General features: G+C 37.5%; 1 protein-coding gene across 10 annotated transcripts in view; it reads right to left on the bottom strand.

The window, feature by feature from the left end:
* Nucleotides 1–23687, bottom strand: part of PTPRT (protein tyrosine phosphatase receptor type T) — a 1285960-nt gene that overhangs the window by 210564 nt on the left and 1051709 nt on the right. For all 10 annotated transcript variants that reach the window (XM_074292616.1, XM_074292619.1, XM_074292617.1 and 7 more), the window contains one exon: nt 1184–1457. In XM_074292616.1, coding sequence (XP_074148717.1) covers nt 1184–1457 — 274 coding nt within the window. The remainder of the gene's footprint in view (nt 1–1183; nt 1458–23687) is intronic.

Genomic DNA, 23687 nt, shown 5'->3' with positions numbered 1-23687 from the left:
GAACTGAACCAACCACACCCAGGGAAAGAACTCGGGGAGATGACTATGAACCACTACCCAATCCCTCTATTTTTGTCCACCTGCATTTTTTATTTCCTTCATAGGTTAATTGTACACTATTTCAAAGTCCACTTCTTTTTTTACAGCAAAATAACTGTATGGACACGTATACATATATTATATTTAACTTATACTTTAACATATTTAACATGTATTGGTCATCCTGCCCTCTGGGGGAAGGGGTGGGGGAGAAGGAGGGGAAAAGTTGGAACAAAAGGTTTTGCAATTGTCAATGCTGAAAAATTACCCATGCATATATCTTGTAAATAAAAAAAAAACTATTAAAAAAACCTCCTAGTGATGGAAAAAAATCCCAGAAACCATTTAGTCCAATCCATCTTGAGGGAGGGAGGGAAGTTAAGTGATTTGCCCAAGACTACATGTATAGAATGACAGTAATGGTCAGGGTAGTGGGGAGGACTTGAAGCCAGGTTCTCATTTTTGAGGTAAAAGCCACAATGGATCAATAAAGATCATCTAATAGGGCATAGATGCTTATGATGTGAGTCAGAATGCTCATGTAGATAGAAATATGGGTCCTTGAATTGTTGATTTCATTTATTTAATATTTCTTCTACCTGAATTCCCTACATATTGCCTATATAAGCATGGATTAAGAGCTTTGGACTTGTAATCAGAATTAGGCAGACTCAAATATTTTGAGAGTTACTAATTATGTGACCATCAGAAAGTCAAAACTGTTCTGAGTATCAGGCCACTTCTAAAACTGAAAGTTAGAGAGAAGTTGTGTTCTGGATCCGTGGAAGAACATAGTTCTTGCTATCTTGATCTATTAATGACTTCTTTGTCATAAGGAATTCACAATGGACTCTGATGAAACAAGGAATAAGACAAGGGACTTTATGCTTCTTACACATCTGCAAAGCAGCCACTCTGGAAACCCAATTCTGTCATTCTGGGAATACTGACGCCATGGCTGGGGTCCACTCAGATGCCTTGTTTCCATTTCACTGAAAGTGTGGGGGCAATTCTGAGACTGAGGGAAGGGGCCACTGAGGAAGAGGAGCCCTCTTTCCTTGGCCTTTCTGGGACCAACAATCAGCTTAATGCATATGAAAATGGAAAAGACTGGAAAGGTTGGTCTCTCCTTTCCCATACTCACTCCATTGGCTTTGCTCAAAGCCTGGAAGTAGATGCTGTAACTCTTCAAGGGTGAAAGAGGAGCATTCCAATAGCCATTGTAAGTTTTATTGTCCCCTACTGTGAATGGCTGTGTAACTGGCAGGTTAACAGGTTTCAATTCAGCTGCAAAGTAGTGTAGAGAATCCAGGCTAGACGCATTCTTGTAGCTCACAGGCACTGAGAAGCACTCAATGATGTCTGCAGCCCTCCTGGCCTTCTGAAGTCTCTCCTCCTTGACGACCAGCTGATAGACACTGGAAAAGGAAGGAGGAAGAAGATGAGCAAAGGAAGAACCAGTTATACCAGACAACTACAGGAAAAAGGGAGAAAAATGAACACGTAGCCACCAGAACTTTTCTGGAGGAGAGTTCCTGTATAAGATAAAGGGCTAATCACCTAAGCCCAGCTCTGCTACAGTAGCTCTGTATTTTCCCAGAAGGAGATAAATATCTATATCTATAGCTATTAGATATAGATCTATATCTATAGGTAGAGAGGGATATGTAGATATAGATATATAGATATAGATATGTATAGAGATAGAGATATAAAGATAGATTAAACAGATACATACGTACATCCTTTGTTCCCCACCCAGTCCTGGAGAATAGGAATTTATGTGTGTGTGTGTGTGTGTGTGTGTATATACATATATGTACATACATATATATATGTATATATATGTATATTTATATATATATTATATATATATTTAGTATTATATATTATTTATATATAAATATATTATTATTTAATATATATTTAGTCATTTTAGTCCTATCCAACTTTTCGTGATCCCATTTGGGGTTTTCTTGGCAATGATATTGAAGTGATTGGCTAATTTCTTCCCAAGTTCATTTTACATATGAGGAAACTGAGGCAAAAAGGGTTAAGTGACTTGTTCAGGATCACACAGCTAATCAATGTCTGAGGTTGAAGATACATCTTCCTGACCTCAGGGTTAGAACTCTATGCACACTATGGTGCCATTTAGCTACCTAGGTGACCTATATAGTCCCTACTAGTTCTAAATCCATAATGATCTGATCCTTATCTATGTAACTTACTAGCTTGACTTTTGGGGACCTCAATTTCTAGAGGAAGTGAATTTAGTGAAAAAATGCATCTGTCCTGGGATGTCACAGAGCATCACAGAATGTTCAAGCTGAAGGGACCTCATCCAACACAGAGTCTATTGCTCTCATTATCCAGACATGCAAATCAAAGCTTTGAGTCTTCTTAATATCTTCTAAGTACTTAGTGTGACCCTACTTTTTCCCCCAGTCCAGGGGTTCTTAAACTTTTATTATCATGGATCTGTTTGGTAGTCTGAAAGGCAAGGAGCCTTTCTCACAATGATAGTATTTCCATAGCAATTCAGGGTTTTGCAAAACACTTCGTACATGTTATCTCATTCGATTCTTCTAACAACTCTATGAGGTAGGTGTTATTTTTAACCCCTTCTTACAGATAATGAAATTGAGGCTGAGAGGTTTGATTTAAAGAAATACTAAATTTCACCTGAGAGTTTAGTGAAAATAAAAATGCCAATTTTTCCCATCCAGATTCACGGACCCCCTGATGTTGAGAACCCCTACTTTATCCTGTACTTCTATGCCCTGAGATTCTGTTTTATCAGATTTTGATACAACTGGGAGATTATGCTGAATACATTATACACAGTAGATGCTCTCATGCTGAATAATGCAGCTTCTGTGAAAGCATTAGGAGCAAACTGCTCATTTCTCTACTTCCTTTCCTTAAGGGGCCATAGCCTAGGTTGAAAGATAGAAAATATTTTCAAAAAATAATAGGCGTGTACTAGTTACTGGGGGTGGGCTTGAGGTGGGAGATGGCAGGAGAGGGAAAGGAGACACATCCTGAATTTTCATTCCAAACAAAATTGCCTTTGAAAATTGAAAACCTAGACAGCTTTCCCTATATTTTTTCCTCCTTACAGACATACAGTTGTGGACTTTGATTTTACTGTCTTCTCTAGTTAGGAAGAAGTCCATTTGGCTATTATCAGGAATAACCAAGTTCCAGATTACCTTGTTTGCACAGAGTGATTTGTATAGAGACTTTCTTCACTGTCTATTCCTCAAACTTCTGGGCATCTTTAAACAATCTTTGAGATATTGATTAGTAAATCTTTAGACAGGTCTGGGACCTGATTTGCCAGGTGCATTCCACCTAGCTCCTCCTTTATCTCTTCCTGTGAGCTATCAACTTCTTTCTTGGTCATGTCCTGACAAACACCCAAAGTTGTTTTTCTTCCAATAAAAGGTCTGCTCATGATGAAGGTTTTTGCTAAGCCCTTTCAAGGACTAAGCCCACAATGAAGTACTCTCTCTTTCTCCTTCATAGTGCTTTCCCTTTAATGGGTCTTTCTCTTTACTATAGCTGTCTTTGGTTAGGCTGCTAAACTTCTCTATGAATTTAGGCTGCCAATCAATGGCTTTCTCCCACTTCATGGAGTATTTCCTTTCTTCTGGTTAACTGTGAGTTCCCCTGGGGAACTTGTCTTTTCCTTGCTAACTATATGCTTTCTAAACTCTTATTTCATTCCTAGTGCCTATTTTACCTCTTCATTCTGTCTGCAAATAAACCTATCCCCTATATAATAAACCTATCTTTTGGCAAAGAGAATGGCCACTATGAATTTGTCACGTGTTTATTTGAACTAGGAATTGCTACCCTGATCTTATCACTTTTAAAAGTAAAACAGCGTTACATATCTTATCAATATTTGAGACTGACTTAGGACTCAGGTCTTTCTGGCTCCTGGTAGACCTAGTGCTTTATCCACTGTGCCAGCTAGAAAGATGCAGGTTTCAATTCAATACACATGTATTGAGCACCTACTGTGAGCAAGTCACCATGTTAGGCCCTGGGAATTCAAAGACAAAAATTAAACAGTCCCCATCTTCAAGGAGCTGACATTCCTCTTAGGGATATAATAATAAACAGATGGGACAGAGAAAAGTTAACTTAATTAGTTGGACTTTTTATTTTTTATTTTTTTATTTTGACAAAATTCTCTTCTTAAGAGACTCAAGCACTCTGCAGCACCTATCCCAGCTAATCCCTCTACACTTGCAGAAGGACTGAAAAAGGCAGAAAAGCAAAGAAAAGATTCGGTTTGTGGAGGATTAGTGGCTTGCATAAAGGAAGGGCAAAAGGCACAGGAAAATGAGATAGGCTTCAAGGCAGTAACTGCCTCTTGCTTCCTTTTAATCTCTTTCCATAGTGGTTCCTATATTTTGGCCAAAGAACTATTTGTTCTGAAATAGACAAAAAGTACTGGGGCTTGGAGAAGAACAGAGGGAGAATCTTTTCTCCTTTTCTATTTGTGAAAGTTCCAAAATTTTATTTCCAGCCTCATTAGAAATTACACAAAATAACAAAACCTATCTTGTGCCCAAAAGATGGCTGCATTAATGTTGCCTTCTTCTCCCCTCTCCTCAACGCAGCTCCTATAGAAATGAAATCAACGGGTTAAGTAAGATTCTAACTTCTAACATCTAACTCTTAGAGAGCCCAGACATTGCCTGAGGCTCACTACTTCTCAGTTTGTCCCTCCTGAGGCATGTATGTAACATTATTTTTAAAAAGTCAGAGCAAAATATATAACCTAATGTGGAGGACAGGACACTGGAGAGTGCTGGGATGGGAGTATAGAAACCTGAGTTCAAATCCTGACTTTGTTTTTCACTCAGAGTCCTTGAGGCCAGACTATTCAGAGAACCTCAAGGGTCTCTTTCCTGTCACACACTAGTTTTCTAGGACTTTGTCTCAAGAATTTGTTTTTGATTATCTGCCTTTCATGGAGACTATGGCCTATGGTTGTTGTAAGGAAAGTAAGCCATTCTCTTTTTAGAGTATGTACATTTTTTTAAAAGAAAGAAAATAGTATTTTTTTTTCTTCTCATGTCATTCTTAGTTTCCTATGCATTGTGCTGCAAATACAAGTGTAGAAGAAGATGCTTTATTTAAGTTTACAGGTAAAGATAAAATCATACATAAATAAAACTATTTCTATGATTCAAAAGAAGAGCTTGCAATAAACTCTTCAGAAAAAATTTGCAAAGGGAATGGTAGTTTTCAGGGAAAACATTCTGACAGCAAAATAAGAGAGTATTTTAAAATATCCTATAACAGATTCTGTTTACTCATATATTTCCCTTTTCTGAAATATTTTTTTGTCTTCAGGAACGGTCATCAGCCTTGCTTTAAGCTTTTAGCATATCAAAGGGTTGCCCGTCTATTTAACCGTTTTTTGATTCATAGTATATTAGAAACCACTAAGCCTAACCCCTTCTTTTTTATTAAGAAAGAGAGAGAAATGACTTACCTAAAACCACAGAGCTAGGAGGTAGCAGAGCTGAGACTAACCTAGTATCTTGACTTTTATGCATGTTATTTCTACTACACTGAGACTTTTCTTGGCAAATATTCAAATATTTTAAACACAATTTATTTGTATATATGTGTATTGTGTCTGTGTGTGTTATATGTTCCTAGAGTACATAAATCTTGTTTTCCATTTTAGAAATCAAAGGTGAGCCAGGATTCCTTTCTTAAAAATTTTTCTTATAATCAATCATGGATTTATTTTGTGAAACACAGACACAGAAGCCATGTGGCAGGCAGATAATGTACTAAACTTGGAACTTGGTATGTTATTTAATCTCTCAATCCTCCTTTACCTCATCTATAAAATGGGAATAATGATACCTATCCTACAGAGCTGTTTGTTATGAGTTTCAAATAGAAAGTAAAACACTTTGCAAACATTACCTGTCAGTCATATTTGGCTGACAAATTATTGTTGTTTTTGTTACACAGACTGTAAAAAGCAAATAACTATAACTACCATCAAGTATGTGATCTAGTATCATGGAAAATCTAGAATTCAAAATAGTAACAATATTGAGAGTACCTTAAAGACGTATAGTCATATTCTTGACTATAAATGCAAAAATACAACCTTGGTTTGATGATCGTTGGTGACCTTTTCTTAGGAGTCTTCAAGAGACAGTCTCCAGTGAAAGACAATATAGCAAACTGAATAAAATATAACAAAACTCAAATTTGAAAATGAAAATTAAGTATATGAAATGAGGGAAAAAGAGCATCTAGGTGGTAAAGTGGATAGAGCACTAACCCTCAAGTCAGGAGGACCTGAGTTCAAATTTGATCTTAGACACTTAAGATTTTGTAGCTGTGTGACCCTGGGCAAGTCACTTAATCCCAACTGCCTCAGGGAAAAAAAAAGAAAGAAATGAGGAAAAGAGAGAGAGTAATGAATGGCCACTCTTATAACTTCCAGCAATGGGGTCAGGTAGTTGCTGACCTTTCCATAGTAGGGGATACTTAGAATCCAACTCAAAGGTGAGGCAAACTGATAAAGAAAACAAATATGATGCTTCTATTGAGAGTGAGAAAACAATTCAGAAAGAATTCCTTCCTTCCTCCCTTTCTCCCTCCATCTCTCCTTTCCTTCCTTTCTCCCTTCCTTCCTTTCTTTTTTTGTTTCTTTTTTCCTCTCTCCCTCCATTATTCCCTTTCTTTCTTCCTCCTTCTCCCACTTCTTTCTTCCTCCTCCCACTCCTTCCTTCCTTCCTTCCTTCCTTCCTTCCTTCCTTCCTTCCTTCCTTCCTTCCTTCCTTCCTTCCTTCCTTCCTTCCTTCCTTCCTTCCTTCCTTCCTTCCTTCCTTTCTATATACTAGTATTTATACACTCAGTAATTCATTCATTGACTACATGTAAGCTCTATAGTGTGTGATAGGGAAGACAGAGATAAATCAGGCACTATCACTAAACTTATGGAGCTTAAATCTCGTAAAGGAAGTAAGACATACAAACAGGATAAATATGATGCCAGTTTGAATATAAGTATATGAGAGGAAAATAACATGCCATGAGATCAAATGAGGGAGAGAGAACTGATTCTAATTTGATGGAGTTTTGAAGGGAGAATTAGGGAATTTTCAAAAAAAATTAAAATTGAATTTACTACATATACCATAAATCAAAATTTCTAAAAATACAAAGTCCACTTACTTATAAAACATACCATCTGAGTTTACTCTTTCTAAATACCACCACCCCAAGAGAAAGATTGGATAAGAGCTGGACCCAACAGTAGAAGTCATGTTTTTGTTTTAATAAAAAATTTAGGAGAATCAAGATGTATGTCCTAGAAGCCTACTCAGTTTCACAAACCAATCTACACACTGGCTCAATGAGCAACAGGAAAGTCAAGGAATTCTGAAATTACAACCAAAGAGCAGAAAAAAATGGCACTTTTATTTAAAAGAAAACACTCAACACCATCTTCAAAGAGCTCTTTCCTTTAGACCCAACTCTTACAATTTTCACTTGACTATCTTGTCTCTTTGTTTCATTCTTGTGGCTATCCCTAAGTGGATCCATGGGATTGCAACAAGTCAGACATGACTGAACAATAATCGATAGGATTTACTTCCTTCTAACAGGGAGTGGCACAGATGTCCATCCATCTCTATTCTTACCCCTTATTTTAGGGGGAACCTAATGAAGGAGACAACATGGAAGAAAAGGGATGATAGAAATCACGTTCTCCCATTGATCTCCTTGAGAGTAGGGACTACTCATTTGCTGTTCTTTGTATCCCCCAGACTTAGTATAGAGCCTGGCATACATAGGAAGTACTTAATAAATGCTTGTACTAAAATATTTATAGCAGTTATTTTTGTGATTGCTGGATAATAACTGGAAATTGAAGGGATGCCCATCAACTGGGGAATGACTAAACAAGCCATGGTATATGATTGTGATGGCAAATTATTGTGCTATAAGAAATGACAAAAAGAATGATTTTTAGAAAAACCTAGAAAGATGTACATGAACTTAAGCAGAGTGAAATAAGTAGAACCAGGAGAACAATGTACACAGAAACAGCAATATTATATAATGAAGAATGGTGAATGATTTAGCTAATTCTCAGTAAGACAATCTCAAAGGATTAATGATAAAATATAGTACCCACCTCAAGGGAAAGAATTGATATTTCTTGGATATAGCCTGAAGCATACATTTTCTTTTCATTTTCTTTCTTTTTCTTTTATTCAAATCTTTAAAAAAATGACTAAAATGATCACACATAAAAATTAATTTTCCTCTTGGCTTTTCATAATAAGACCCCTTCTGTGAAGCCAGGTCAGTTTCTACTCCACAGTAATTTCAAGTAAACCTCTGAGAAGGGAGATTACTTTGATCATCCAATAGCATTGTTTCAAGGAAAGGACCCATTAAAGTTCTCACATGGATGTCTGAAGATCTGAGTTCCAGGCTCCCTTCTGTCACTTAAAAGCTATGAGACCTTGGACACAGTTTCCTTATTTGCAAAACAGGGTATTGATCCAAATAGTTAAATGATTTTTTATGGATTACTTAAAATATTTCTTATTCTGCCCCTTAAAATTTAACCACATATTCCCAGGGGTTCTCTCTGTCCTTGGGCTAATCGCTTTCATGGTAGTAGGAGGACCATGGACAAAGGCCCCTTTGAGAAGCTTGAAATAGAGATGTCCTATCAGCCTATGACTGCTACACAAGAAAAGCTCTGTCTTTGGCCAACTTTTCAGAAGCTAAAGAAGCTTAGCTCTCATTGGAAGCCAAAAACAAGTTCCCTAGCATTACTTGCAACCTCCCAAGACACTCTTGAAAGCAGTAATTTTGTGGTGGGTGGAGATAGTCTTTCTCCCATGTATTCCTTCATGTAATAATTAACTATAGTCAGATACATTCTTCAAAAACAAGGTCTTTGAAATCATCACAGAGGCATATCCCACTGGCTTTGGGAAAGACATCCCTTCTTGCCCTAAACAGTAGAATTGGAAGGGAAAGACTTGTTGCAAATAATTTGTGAGCTCTTAATGGTTATGTTACCCAGGGAAATCATGAATAAAAGAACAGTGCCAGCCAAAGCTCACTCACACAAAGACAAGGTGTATTAACAATGCTATTTGAGAAGATACCCAGAGTCTGGCACAAATTATTCACACTGAGCCCTGGGGTAGGAATGCTTTTCTAATGGTTCTTCTCAAGGCTAATGATTCAGGGATGTTTTTTCCTGACTACCAGAAGGAGGGGACAATGCTGCATCAGTTGTAGCTTAAATAGGTTTTGTTTTGAATTGTATTTAGGTTATAGAAAACAAGAAGTTAAGGAATAATGTAATGTGGAAAGCTGTTTTCTTCTCATTTCTCCCAAATAAAATGTTTCTTAGATGGTTGCACAGAAACTTTGATTTGAGTGGGCAGATGAATTGAGCCCATACCTATTGGCTACTACAAAAGCCTTCTCTGAATGCTTAAAGGTTCTCATCTAGAGAAGCCCTAGTAGTAATGTGACTAAGAGCTGGGAGTACCTGAGAGACAGAATTAATTCAAATTCAATTCAATTCACCAAGCATTTATTAAACATCAGTTGTTAATCAGGTGAGAAGAAGCTAGATGGCTCAATGACACTAGGCCTAGAATAAGAAAGATCTGAATTCAAATACCACCTCAGACACTAGCTGTGAAACCCTGGGCAAATCACTTAATCTCTGCCTTAATCCACTGGAGAAGAAAATGGCACTCCAGTTTCTTGCCAAGAAAACCCCATAGACAGTATGGACCATGGTGTCAGGAAGAGTCATTCGCACCTGAACAATAATTAACCAGGCTCTGTGCTAGGACCTGGGAATACAAGACAAAAATGAAGGCATTTCTATCCTTAGATCTTTTATTTTCTATTAGGAGGCAGCATGGTACAGGACTAGAAGTACTGAACTTATTGCCACAGGGTCTTAATTTGAGTCATTTACTGCCTTTGTGACCTTAACCAAGTCATTTATCCACATTGGGCCTTAGTTTCCTTATATGTAAAACAACAATATTGAATTAGATTCCTTTTATCTTTAGTTTAATTCACTGGAAAGAAGGGTGGATATTAGGAATCCTAGGACTTTTGTGAGAATCCTGTCTCTATCATTGTAGAGGAGTGAATAACTCATTTTACTTCTCATGTATCTGTAAAATGAGCAGGGCAGGAGGGAGCAGGGTTCCCAGATTTGCAACCTTGGGATTTTTCTGGATTCTTCACTTTTCCTTATTTTATTCATTGTCAGTTACCAAACCTTTCTGTTTCTCTTTAAGATCTTTCTCCCACCAAAGTCCTTCTCTCCACAAAGCCACCTCCTTAGTTCAGACTTTTATCACTTCCTGCTTAGATTACTCAACAGCTTAATTCATCTCTCTCAAGTCTCTTCACACTCCAGTTCATCCTACACATTGTTACACACAACACACATTTTTTGAGAAGTTTTCCTTCAGTGCAAAGCCAACCATGTGACTAACCCTACTCTAACAACAGCAGTGACTTCCTATTATTGCCCACAGTGATGTGATTTAGGAGAGCAATTTTGATACCAAATGATGAGATTGAGGTTCAGTACCAAATGTTGAGGTTCTTCATGTGAAGAATTAAAAATGGCAATCTCTTTGGCAAAAGGCAGGTTTATTCAGGAGAAGATAATACAGACAAAACAAGACACAATAGACACCAGAAACAGTACATATGAAACAGAGTTGGGAGAGAATATAGCAATCAAAAATGGAAAAGACAAGTTCCCAACTCACAATTTACCAGTAGAAAGGGAATATCCCATGAGGTAGAAGTATGCCCTTAGCTGGCAAGCGAAATCAGTAGAGAAGTTTAGCACCCTAAAAGAGTTAGTTATAACAAGGAGAAAGACACCATGAGGCATGGAGAGAGGAGAAGAATGAGAGGAAAGAAACCATGAAGCATAATGGAAGGGTGAGGAGAAAAACACCATGAAGTAGAATGCTGTGATGGGCTCAACAAAAATGGCTTGAGCCATAGACAGATTTATAGAGGAAATTTAACCTCAGGGTTTTGATATAATTTGAATTTCTGACTAGATACAGCAAGGTATAGATACACAAGGTTAAACTGATCCCCATCAGTGTCCTACCCTGCTTGACTCAGAGAGTAATTTTAGCAGTACTTCAGGCTTTTTCTACCAACCCCACCTTGTGACCCAGGATCTCATCAATAGGATCAAATAAAAACTTCTCAGTTTAGATTTTAAATCTCCACATAATCTGGCCTCAACTATCTTTCCGTCTTCATTGAACATCACCCTTTCTCCCTTGCTCCCTCTGCAATCCAGCAATACTGGCCTTCTCTGGGGTCCTTCATCTCCAGAACTTTGCACTGCCATCACCTCATTCCCAGAATGCATTCTCTTTTTAAAAATCACTCAAAATAGTTTTCCCTTAAAGATATAGTTCGAGCACCATCTTCTGAATGAAGCCTTTCCTGATGTCCTCAACTGCCAGTGCTCCCTTCTTACCACTATCCTTCAGTCATTTTCAGTTGTGTTCAACACTTCATGACCACTTTGGGGGTTTTCTTGGCAGAGATACTGGAGTGGTTTGCCATTTCCTTCTCCAGCTCATTTTACAGATGAGAAAACTGAGGCAAACAGAGTTAAGTGACTTACCCAGAGTCACATAGTTAGGAAGTATTGTGTCTGAGGCTAGATTTGAACTCAGGTCCTCTTGACTGGGCCAGGCCCTGAATTATCTTGCCATTCAACTTCCTTACATAGCTAGAGTTTTGACATTTACTGCATGCCTTACAGATGCTATCTCATTTTATCCTAACAATGATACTGTGAGGCAGGGGCTATTATTATCTCTATTTTACAGTTAAGGATACTGAGGGATAATTCTAGTAATTAAGTAACATCTAAAAAGTGCACTAAGCTGCATCTGAACTCACATCTTTCTGACTCCAAATCCAACATATCTATCAAACTATTTCAATTTCTTTGTATTTGTTCACTTTTTACTTATTTTCCATATACTTATATAAGTACTTGTTTTTTACTTATGACAGTAGGGTTAACCTCTAAATACCTAACAAGTAGACATCCATGATTCCATGGACATCCAATTAAATGCAAGCTATGAATGCAATGTGAACATACCTAAATTAGGGGAAAAGTGACAAATTGAGGAATTAAAGTTAGAAGAAATAGGTACTGATCTTAGCTTTGTCACTAAAAAGCTACACGTATGAAGTCATTTCCCATTTTGAACCTCTCTCTTCCTTCATCTTTAAAAGAAGGATGTCATGAACTGATGCTGAGTGAAATGAACAGAACCAGAAGATCGCTGTACACTTCAATGCTGTATGAAGATGTATTCTGATGGAAGTGGATATCTTCAACAGAAAGAAGATCCAGCTCACTTCCAGTTGGTCAATTATGGACAGAAACAACTACACCCAGAGAAGGAACACTGGGAAGTGAATGTAAATTGTTAGCACTACTGTCTATCTACCCAGGTTACTTATACCTTCAGAATCTAATACTTAACGTGCAACAAGAAAATTGGATTTACACACATATATTGTATCTAGGTTATACTGTAACACATGTAAAATGTATGGGATTGCCTATCATCTAGGGGAGGGAGTAGAGGGAGAGAGGGGAAAATTTGGAAAAATAAATACAAGGGATAATGTTATATAAAAAAATAATAAAATAAAATAAAAAAAATAAAAATAAAAGAAGCATGTCAGACTACACTGTCCAGAATGGATTCAGCAAAACAGCAATGAAGAAGTAATGGTATTCAAAAACAAGGCAGGTAGAAAATGATTCTTCTCATGAAGCAAATTAGGAAAATTTAAAACAATTCTACTCTCTATATCATTTGCCTAATCTGGTTCCTTGAGTATCCCCACTGGTTCTGAACCTACCTATACTAGTACTGGAGTTACTATTCTCTTCCCATGATCTCTTATCTTATTGGACATTTACTAGCTATGTGATGCTGGCAGTCTTAATTTCCTCACTTATAAGTGTTGTTGATGATAGGATATATGTTAAGTGCTTTGCACATTTTAAAATTCTCTATAAATGTTAGCTCTAGTTCATATTTTGTAGATCAGAGAAGGATAGATTTAGAACTAAAAGGGATCTTAGTGGTTAGCTAGTCTAGTCTCTCACTTTAGGAAATGGAGGAACACAAGACTACACAAGCTTTAATGGAAAATTAGGATTGGGGTCAAAGTTCTCTGTTACCAAATCCACTATCCAGCTAGTACCTATAGTTTTGGATCTTCAGACTGATTTAATTGCTATCTATGCCCCATGTGTAAAGTAGTCCAACACTGCAATTGAGAGGTTTGAGCTTCACTTTGTTGATTCTGTCCTGCTAAACACCCATTACTTTCTGCATAACTCTTCACTCTTCTCCCTCCAACCTAATCTTTCTAACTCTCTTCTATCTTTAATCACAGAATCATAGAATCTAAATACTAAAAGGAACCACAGAGCTTGTCTAGTCTGATCCATACCTGAATGGAAGAAGGCCTTGCAATCCTTATTTTTTTATTTTTATTTATTTATTTATTTATTTATTTTTGCTGAGGCAATTAGGGTTAAGTGACTTGCCCAAGTCACACAGCTAGGAAGTGTTAAGTATCTAAGGCCAGATTTGATTTCAGGTCCTCCTAACTTCAGGGCTGGTGCTCTATCCACTGGGCCATCTAGCTGCCCCTCCCCTTGCAATCCTTAAAGTAATTCATAAATGTCAACAGATATCCTTTGTACTACATGCATAACATGTTAGCTAGCCAACCTCCTCTTGATGAAAAACTCACTCACTTGCAAGGTATCTCATTTCAGTACTGGACAGCTCTAGGCCTTTTTGTGTTTAAGACAAGTACCACAAATCAGACCTGGGGTAAGCAGAATGAAATTCTCCCTCAGGTAGCAGAGATTGAGACAAGGAAGGGAAGATAGCTAGCATTTTCTAAGCACCACGGCAAATGCAAAAGCAAAACCACTCAATGGTCTTGAGGCCCTGAATAGTCTATTGGGGCAAGATATCTAGCAATTTATTACATACATATGAAGTATCAACCAAGGTAATCTGAAATGGGGAATCATTAATTGCTAGTGGGACTGAAAAGGGCCTTATGCATAATGTCAGATTTGAGTAGAATTCTAAAAAGAGCCAGGAAAGCTAAAAGGTGGCTGTGAGAGAGCATTTGAAGAATGGCTGACCAGTATAGCTGGATCAGATCATAGCTGGGCAAAATCCTGGATATAGCTCCAGTTCTGTTAGGAAGCTTTTCCTTCCATTTAAATCAAATGAGCCTTCCTGGAAATGCAGGAAAAATTTTAAATTTCAAACAGAGAATTTTGTTTAGTCCCCCTTTCACCTCCTTACCAGCTTAAAGCAGTTACAGATGGAGGGCCTTGGAGGGGATGGCAGGGAAGGAACATTCTCCTTCTTCTTCCCCCTCACCAATGTTTTATTTGGACTAATTATTGCTAACTAGGTTCTAAGTTCCATTCCCTCTATGTTGCTGTCTGCAAATTCTGTCAGCATTCTCTAAATTTGGCACATTCTAAAGTCAGTGCCCTGCAGCAAAATCCTGATTGTCCCATCCAAGTTACCACTCTGGTTCTAAATACTAAGACGTTTTTTCCTCACATCCATGTGAAATCAGCCTTTCTTAAACTTCCACTCATTACTCCTAGTTTTGCCCTCAGGGGGTCAAATGTCTCTTTCCCATGACAACCTTTCAAATTATCCAAAGTCAATATTACATCCTTGGCTCTCTATCTTCTGCTTCTATGTGAACACACACACACACACACACACACACACACACACACACACACACATCCTCAAAACTCCTAATCTTAGCTCTCTGTGCCTAATCCTATTACCATTGTTCTTACCCTTCTAGGACTGGGGTACACCTTGTTAATCTTCTTCCTAACATGTGATATCCAGAATTGACCAGGATACTCCTGTAACAACCTCTGCTGAGACTACCTCTTCCCTCTTCCTAGCCCTTTTTCTACGATATATGAATCTCTTCCTTTCTATCTCTTTCTTTACATCTATCTATATCATTGACTTTGTCTCTGTTTCTGTCTCTGTCTTTGTCTCTCTGTCTGTCTGTCTGTCTTGATCTCTCTGGTTTCCTCTGTCCATCTTTCTAACTAGGTTTCTCTCTTTTTTCTTTTAGTTTCTATCTCTCTGCCTCTCCTTCTCTTTCTCCCTCTCCTCCTTCTTCCCCCTGCTACTGGTGGTTGCTATTGAATACTCCAAGTGAGGAAATTTATTTTCCACTGCAGATTGACACCTTCTCTGTGTTATCTTGTTTGAGAGAATTGCTCAGGTTCATATAGCCAGTAGATGTTAGGAGATAGGACTTGAACCTTGAATTGCCTCTCTGTCCATTAGGTGAGGTTGCTTCTCAGTGTAATCAAAAGCTCTGCCATAACTGTATACAACATCTAGAAGTATAATATTTTTAAATTGTTCAAATTTCTTCCCCTTCTAATCTTTTCTTGTTCTCTCATTGCTTAGTAGTATCTTACTGAATCTCCCTACCAGGTACTATCTCTCTTGGATCTGAAATGCTCAATATGGCTTCTTTTCCCTAAAACTACCTGGGTCCTTGGGGTAAGAACTTACTCTAGGATCCCGTGCAACTTCAATGTCTATTTTCAGAGCATGCTGGTGACAATCCTCCCTATCCTTCCACAACCCACATGCTGACGCAGTGGCCCCCTTTTTGCAGGGTTCCAAGAAATTATGCATCTGTTAGGGAGGAAATTAACACCTCAAAGCAAACTATAATTAGGAATTCTTCAATTCGGTTTATGCTTTTTCAATTAGGTGCTCTATAATTTTAATCATGGGAGCATTAACATGTTTCTGTAATTTATATACCTGTGGTATAATTAAGTCTTGAAATGCATTTTTCACTACCTGAGCAGTGTCTGCCTGTCTGCCTATAGCCTGCCAGCTTCTTGGATCTCTGGCTCCAGATAGGAGCTGAATTAGAAGGTCATTGATGAGGGTCCCAGGCAGTAGGTAGACCTTGAGCATTAAGAATAGTAGGAAGGCAATTCTTGACCAGGAGATGTCCTTGAACATCAGGATTGTTTGTAGATGTTTGGATCCTGAAGTCACTGGAGCTGTTGTGACACAGCCATTTCTGTCTTTGGTAATCATTTAGGATAGCTATTCTAGGAAACTAATTTCAATGAAACAGGGACAGTACGTCCTGGCAAGACTGGCATTATATGAGCACAGTGGAGAACAGATGGATTTAAATAGCAAGAAGTGAACAATGGGTCCAACTTGGATTGGGATGAGATGAAAACTTTTTCTCAATTCTGTTTCACTAACTATTCTGGGCCTGGAAGCCAACAAGCACACACATTTCTTCAAAGCATAAGACTGTATAGAAAAGGAATTTCTAGGATTTTCAGTAGTTTTTCAAATCTAAGGTAGGGGGAGGGGAGGGGGAGCAATGAGAATTTTTGTACTTATTTAAAATGAACCCCTGAACTTTTTGAAGGTTAAAAACTTGAACCTGTCTTTTTTTTTCTATTCTCACAGTAACAGCAAATTCAAATCCGCTGATTATTAAAAAAAAAGATGAAAGTAATTGAAACTGGCAAGGAACATAATAGCAGAAAGGTACAAGGCCAGTGTGAGGAAGAACCAGAAATAAGCATTTTATCGAAGATTTGTAACTTTTTTGAGAACTGGGAAGTATGCTTTCTGAGCTCAGGCTCAGGACACACTCAGGCGTTTCATCAGCATACACTGGTACTAGCTCCAGGGATCACCACCACTGTCCTAATATAATGCTTGGTATTGAGCAAGGGAAACAAAGAACCCTCATGTTTTGGTATTTTATAACCTAACCCAGATGATGGCAGCTAAATGACACACAATAAGCACCAGGTCTGGTCATACAACTCTTCCTGAGTCCAAATCTGGTCTGAGACACTTGCTAGCTGTATGACTCTGGGTAAGTCACTTAGCCCTGTTTGCCTTTGTTTCCTCATCTGTAAAATAAACTAAAGAAGGAAATGGAGAATCATTCCAATATCTTTGCCAAGAAAAGCCCAAATGGGGTTACAAATGGTTGGATATGACTGAACAAATAATCTAGATGGTATCTTGTGGACAGGAAATCTGAGAATGAAAACAGATAGGGGTAACTCAGGAATAAGAGAAAGGATCACAGAATTTAGAACTAGAAGGGACCTGAACGCTCACTTATTTCACACCCTTGGATATCTCCTTATTTCCTAGAGAGTAAATTGAGAACTGAAGAGGGGAAAATGGTAGAAAGCTTTAGAATGAGAATTTGAACAGAGATCTTCTTACCCCAAATCCAAACAACTCTATTTATCAAACGTTTGCTTCTCCACAAAAAACAAAACAAACAAACAAAAAACAGCAATAATAAAAAAAAAAATGAGCATGTGTTTAGATTAAGAGATTGGAAGATATTGGAATAGTAGATAATGAGCTGACTTGAGGGTTGCAGTTCAAGTCTCACTTCTGAAACCTACTAGTGATGTGGCTCCTTAACATGTTAGTGTTCAAAGGCAGCTCTCTAACAATATAAGATAGGGAGAAGATGTTGATTTGTACTGGTAAAATTAATTCCTTTGGGAAACTCCCAACACTAATGAAGTCATGTGGCCTATAAAAAAGTATGTAATATAGATGTCTTTGCAGGTTCCTCCAACTCTAAGCTATTCTGAAAACCACTACAGGTCCTAAAGCTAGAAAAAGTAGTTTAGAGGGGGCGGAGCCAAGATGGCGGAGAAGAAACACACGACTCTGTGAACGTCCTCACTCCCTCACAACCAATTAGATAAATCAGCCTCAGAAATAGCCCTGGACTGATAGATACCACAAGGACTGGAAGCATGACTTACCAGCTGAAGAGAATCTGGAGTTTCAACAGAAAAGGTCAGTTCCCAGGGGAGGAAGAAGAGAGGCCAGCACAGACGGCTGGGTGCTAGCATACTGCGCCGATCGAGCTGGGAAGGGCTCTGGGATCAGAGAAGCCACTGAGATAAAGGAATCTGGCACAGGCTGTTAGCTCTTCTCTGCTTATAATATAGCAGTTCAGAAGAGAAAGCTAAAATACTTTAAAAACTCAGATAGATTAGATTTTCCAGGATCCTGGGGGTGACTCAGCAGATCTCAGCACCAGGGGGTATGGCCTCAGCTACCACCTGAGAATAGTTAAGAGATTGACAAGTGGGTGGATACGGCCCAAGGCAACACACATTGCCTAGCTTAGCTGGAGGGAGTGGAACTCAGCTCCAGGAAGTCCCAGAGCAGCGGAACCTTTGAACTAGGGACCACGGTTTCTGGCAGACACTTCCAGTTTGAGCGCAGGGCTTTCCCACATCACCTGCTGCAGACATCCACGCCCCACCGGGATGCATAGGCTAGGCTTTGTGCTGTATTTACTGTTCAATCTCAACCTCAGGGAAGCCACTAAAACACAGCGCCCTCAGGGCACAGCAGTGCTAGTCACCTCTGAGGCACTTCCAGGGAGGGGGTGGGGAACTCTCTCCCAGAGCTCTCTCTTAGCTCAGGCACAAGAGCCGCTGCATCCATCCGGTCTGGGAGGAAGCTGGTAAAGAAGTAAATAAATAATTTCCTACCCCAGGGACAGACCCCAAAAGATTTTTTAAATATGAACAAAAAAGCCAGAAAAACTATAGATTCCTTCTACACAGAGAAAGAGTGGGTATCCGACCCCGAGGAAGTTAACAGCAAAAAGTCAGCAGATAACAACCTAAAGGGGAACGATTCCTGCCCCCCATCACATAACTCTCTCCTAGAAGAGACTATTAAAAAGTTAAGAGAGCTTGAAGAAAAATGGGGAAAGGAAAGGGAAGCTATGATAGAGAATAACAACGTCCTGAAATTGGAGTTGGAAAAAATAAAGAATTCACAGGAGATGCAGGGAAACAAAATTTGTGAATTAGAAAAGGTTAAAAAATCACAGGAAAGTAGGATTTCTGAATTGGAAAAGATAAAAAAGTCTCAAGAAAATAGAATTTCTGAATTGGAAAAAGAAAATAATTCTCAAAAAAAAATTAGGGAAATGGAAAAAAATTCAATAGAGCAAAATAATTCATTTAAAAACGAAATTGGGCATTTACAAAAAGAACTAAAAACTGTGAAAGAAGAAAATAACTCCTTAAAAGTCAGGATGGAACAAATAGAAATGAATGATTCAAAGAGAACCCAAGAATCAATCAAACAAAACAAAAAAAAAATGAGAAGCTGGAGAACAATGTCAAATACTTACTGGGAAAATCTATAGACCTGGAAAATAGATCTAGGAGAGATAATCTGCGGATCATTGGACTTCCAGAAAACTATGACCAAAAAAAGAGCCTAGATTCTATTTTACAGGAAATTATCAAAGAGAACTGTCCAGAGATAATAGAAACAGAAGGGAAAGTAGATGTGGAAAGAATTCATCGAACTCCTTCTGAAATAGACCCTAAAAAAAGAACACCACAGAATATTGTGGCTAAGCTGCAGAATTACCACACAAAGGAGAAAATCCTGCAAACAGCTAGAAAAAAACAATTTAAATACCAAGGTGCCACAATAAGGGTCACCCAAGATCTGGCTGCCTCCACATTAAAAGATAGAAGGGCCTGGAACCTGATATTCTGTAAGGCAAAAGATCAAGGACTGCAACCAAGAATGAACTACCCAGCTAAGTTTAGCATCTTTTTCCATGGAAGAAGATGGTCATTCAATGAAATAGAGGAATTCTATATGTTTCTAAGACAAAAAAACCAGACTTAAACAAAAAATTTGATCTACATCCACAAGACTGAAGAGAAACAGAAAAAGGTACACAGAACCCTTGAGAACTGTAACTCTGTTGGGGCTATATAAAAAGTACTCAAGGATAATTTGATTTTACTGATATAAAAGAAAAAAATGGGGGTGTAGTAAAGGGAAGGAGGTCGTTTCAGAAAAAGGGGAAGGAATGATAAAAAGAGGGAAACTACATCCCAGGAAGAGGCATAGAAAATACACCATATCTGAGGGAACTTAGTGAGGGGGAGAATCATTGTGTGAATCTTACTCTCATCAGGAGAGGCTCAAAGAGTAAATAATTAACATATTTGTTTTTCAGAGAATTTTCTCTCACCTCATTAAAAGGGGGGAGAGGAAAAGGGAAAAGGAAAAGGAGAATAAGTGAAGGGACTTGGAGGGAGGGGGGAGGGATACTAAAAAAAAAAAGGGAGGGTTGCGCATCACAAGGGGGGGTCTGTAAATTAAATATCGGGGAGGGGGATCAGGGGGGTCAAGGGAAAAAGCATAATCTGGGGATAATATGATGGCAGGAAATACAGAATTAGTAATTTTAACTGTAAATGTGAATGGGATGAACGATCCCATCAAACGGAGATGGATAGCAGATTGGATCAAAAATCAGAACCCTACAATATGTTGTCTGCAGGAAACACACTTAAAGCAGGGAGATACATACAGAGTAAAGGTAAAAGGTTGGAACAGAGCCTATTATGCCTCAGGTAAAGCCAAAAAAGCAGGGGTAGCTATCCTTATCTCAGATCAAGCAAAAGCAGAAGTAGATCTAGTTAAAAAAGATAAGGAAGGAAACTATATCCTGCTGAAAGGTAGCATAAATAATGAAGCCATATCAATACTAAACATATATGCACCAAGCGGTATAGCATCTAACTTTCTAAAGGAAAAGTTAAGAGAATTGCAAGAAGAAATAGACAGTAAAACTATAATAGTGGGAGATCTCAACCTTGCACTCTCAGATTTAGACAAATCAAACCACAAAACAAACAAGAAAGAAATTTAAAAAGTAAATAGAACATTAGAAAAACTAGGTATGATAGACCTTTGGAGAAAACTGAATGGCAATAGAAAGGAATATACTTTCTTCTCAACAGTTCATGGATCCTATACAAAAATAGACCATATATTAGGACATAAAGATCTCAAAATTAAATGTAGGAAGGCAGAAATAATAAATGCCTTCTTCTCAGATCACAATGCAATAAAAGCTACATTCAGTAAAAAGTTAGGGGTAAATAGACCAAAAAGTAATTGGAAACTGAATAATCTCATCTTAAAGAATGACTGGATGAAAGAGCAAATTATAGAAACAATTAACAATTTCACCCAAGATAATGACAATGATGAGACATCATACCAAAATCTTTGGGATGCAGCTAAAGCAGTAATAAGGGGAAATTTTATATCTTTAGAGGCTTATTTGAAGAAAATAGAGAAAGAGAAGATTAATGAATTGGGCTTACAACTTAAAAGGCTAGAAAAAGACCAAATTATAAACCCCCCACCAAAAATTAAACTTGAAATACAAAAATTAAAAGGAGAAATCAATAATATTGAAAGTAAAAAAAACTATTGAATTAATAAATAAAACCAAGAGTTGGTTTTATGAAAAAGCCAATAAAATAGATAAACCTTTTGGTAAATTTGATTAGAAAAAAGAAAAAGAAAGAGGAAAATCAAATTGTTAGTCTTACAAATGAAAAGGGGGATCTTTCCACCAATGAAGAGGAAATTAGAGAAATAATAAGGAGTTACTTTGCCCAACTTTATGCCAATAAATTTGATAACTTAAGTGAAATGGATGACTTCCTCCAAAAATATAGGCTCCCTAGATTAACAGAGGAGGAGATAAATTGCTTAAATAATCCCATTTCAGAAAAAGAAATAGAACAAGCTATTAATCAACTCCCCAGGAAAAAAATCCCCAGGGCCAGATGGATTCACATGTGAATTCTACCAAACATTTAAAGAACAATTAGCCCCAATGTTATATAAAATATTTGAAAAAATAGGGGATGAAGGAGTCCTACCAAACTCCTTTTATGACACAGACATGGTACTGATACCTAAACCAGGTAGATCAAAAACTGAGAAAGAAAAAATAGACCAATTTCCTTAATGAATATTGATGCTAAAATCTTAAATAAGATATTAGCAAAAAGACTTCAGAAAATCATCTCCAGGATAATACACTATGATCAAGTAGGATTTATTCCAGGAATGCAGGGCTGGTTTAATATTAGGAAAACTATTAATATAATTGACCATATTAATAATCAAATTAATAAGAACCATATGATCATCTCAATAGATGCAGAAAAAGCATTTGACAAAATCCAACATCCATTCCTACTAAAAACTCTTGAGAGTATAGGAATAAATGGACTATTCCTTAGAATAATCAGGAGCATATATTTAAGACCGTCAGTAAGCATAATATGCAATAGAAATAAACTACAACCTTTCCCAGTAAGATCAGGAGTGAAACAATGTTGCCCACTATCACCATTACTATTCAATATAGTACTAGAAACGCTAGCCTCGGCAATAAGAGCCGAGAAAGAGATTCAAGGAATTAGAGTAGGAAATGAGGAAATCAAACTATCACTTTTTGCAGATGACATGATGGTATACTTAGAGAACCCCAAAGACTCTGCTAAAAAGCTACTAGAAATAATTCAAAATTTCAGCAAAGTGGCAGGATACAAAATAAATCCACATAAATCCTCAGCATTTTTATATATCACTAACAAAATGCAACAGCAAGAGATACAAAGAGAAATTCCATTCCAAACAAATGTTGAGAGTATAAAGTATTTGGGAATCCATCTACCAAAGAAAAGTCAGGAATTATATGAGAAAAATTACAAAACACTTGCCACAAAAATAAAATCAGATTTAAATAATTAGAAAGACATTCAGTGCTCTTGGATAGGCTGAGTGAATATAATAAAGATGACAATACTCCCCAAACTAATCTATTTATTTAGTGCTATACCAATCAGACTCCCAAGAAACTATTTCAATGACCTAGAAAAAATAACAACAAAATTCATATGGAAGAATAAAAGGTCAAGAATTGCAAGGGAACTAATGAAAAAAAACTCAGAGGAAGGTGGTCTAAGTGTCCCTGATCTAAAGCTATATTATATAGCAGCAGTCACCAAAACCATTTGGTATTGGCTAAGAAATAGACCAGTAGATCAGTGGAACAGATTAGATGCAAAGGACAAAAAAGGGTACATCTATAGCAATCTAATCTTTGACAAACCCAAAGATACCAACATCAGGGATAAAAATTCATTATTCGGAAAAAACTGTTGGGAAAACTGGAAATTAATATGACAGAAATTAGATATGGATCCACACTTAACACCATATACCAAGATAAGATCAAAATGGGTCCATGATTTAGGCATAAAGAGGGAGATAATAAATAGATTAGAGGAACAGAGGATAGTCTACCTCTCAGACCTGTGGAGGAGGAAGGAATTTATGACCAGAGGAGAATTAGAGATTATTATTGATCACAAAATAGAAGATTTTGATTACATCAAACTAAAAAGTTTCTGTACAAATAATACTAATGCAAACAAGATTAGAAGGGAAGTAACAAATTGGGAAAATATTTTTAAAAACAAAGGTTCTGACAAAGGTCTCATTTCCAAAATATATAGAGAACTGACCCTAATTTATAAGAAACCGAAC

The sequence above is a fragment of the Sminthopsis crassicaudata genome, chromosome 2, assembly GCF_048593235.1.
Source record: "Sminthopsis crassicaudata isolate SCR6 chromosome 2, ASM4859323v1, whole genome shotgun sequence".
In the NCBI taxonomy this organism is placed as follows: domain Eukaryota; kingdom Metazoa; phylum Chordata; class Mammalia; order Dasyuromorphia; family Dasyuridae; genus Sminthopsis; species Sminthopsis crassicaudata.
Note: the sequence above shows the minus strand (reverse complement) of the source record. Positions and strands in the feature narration are given on the sequence as shown.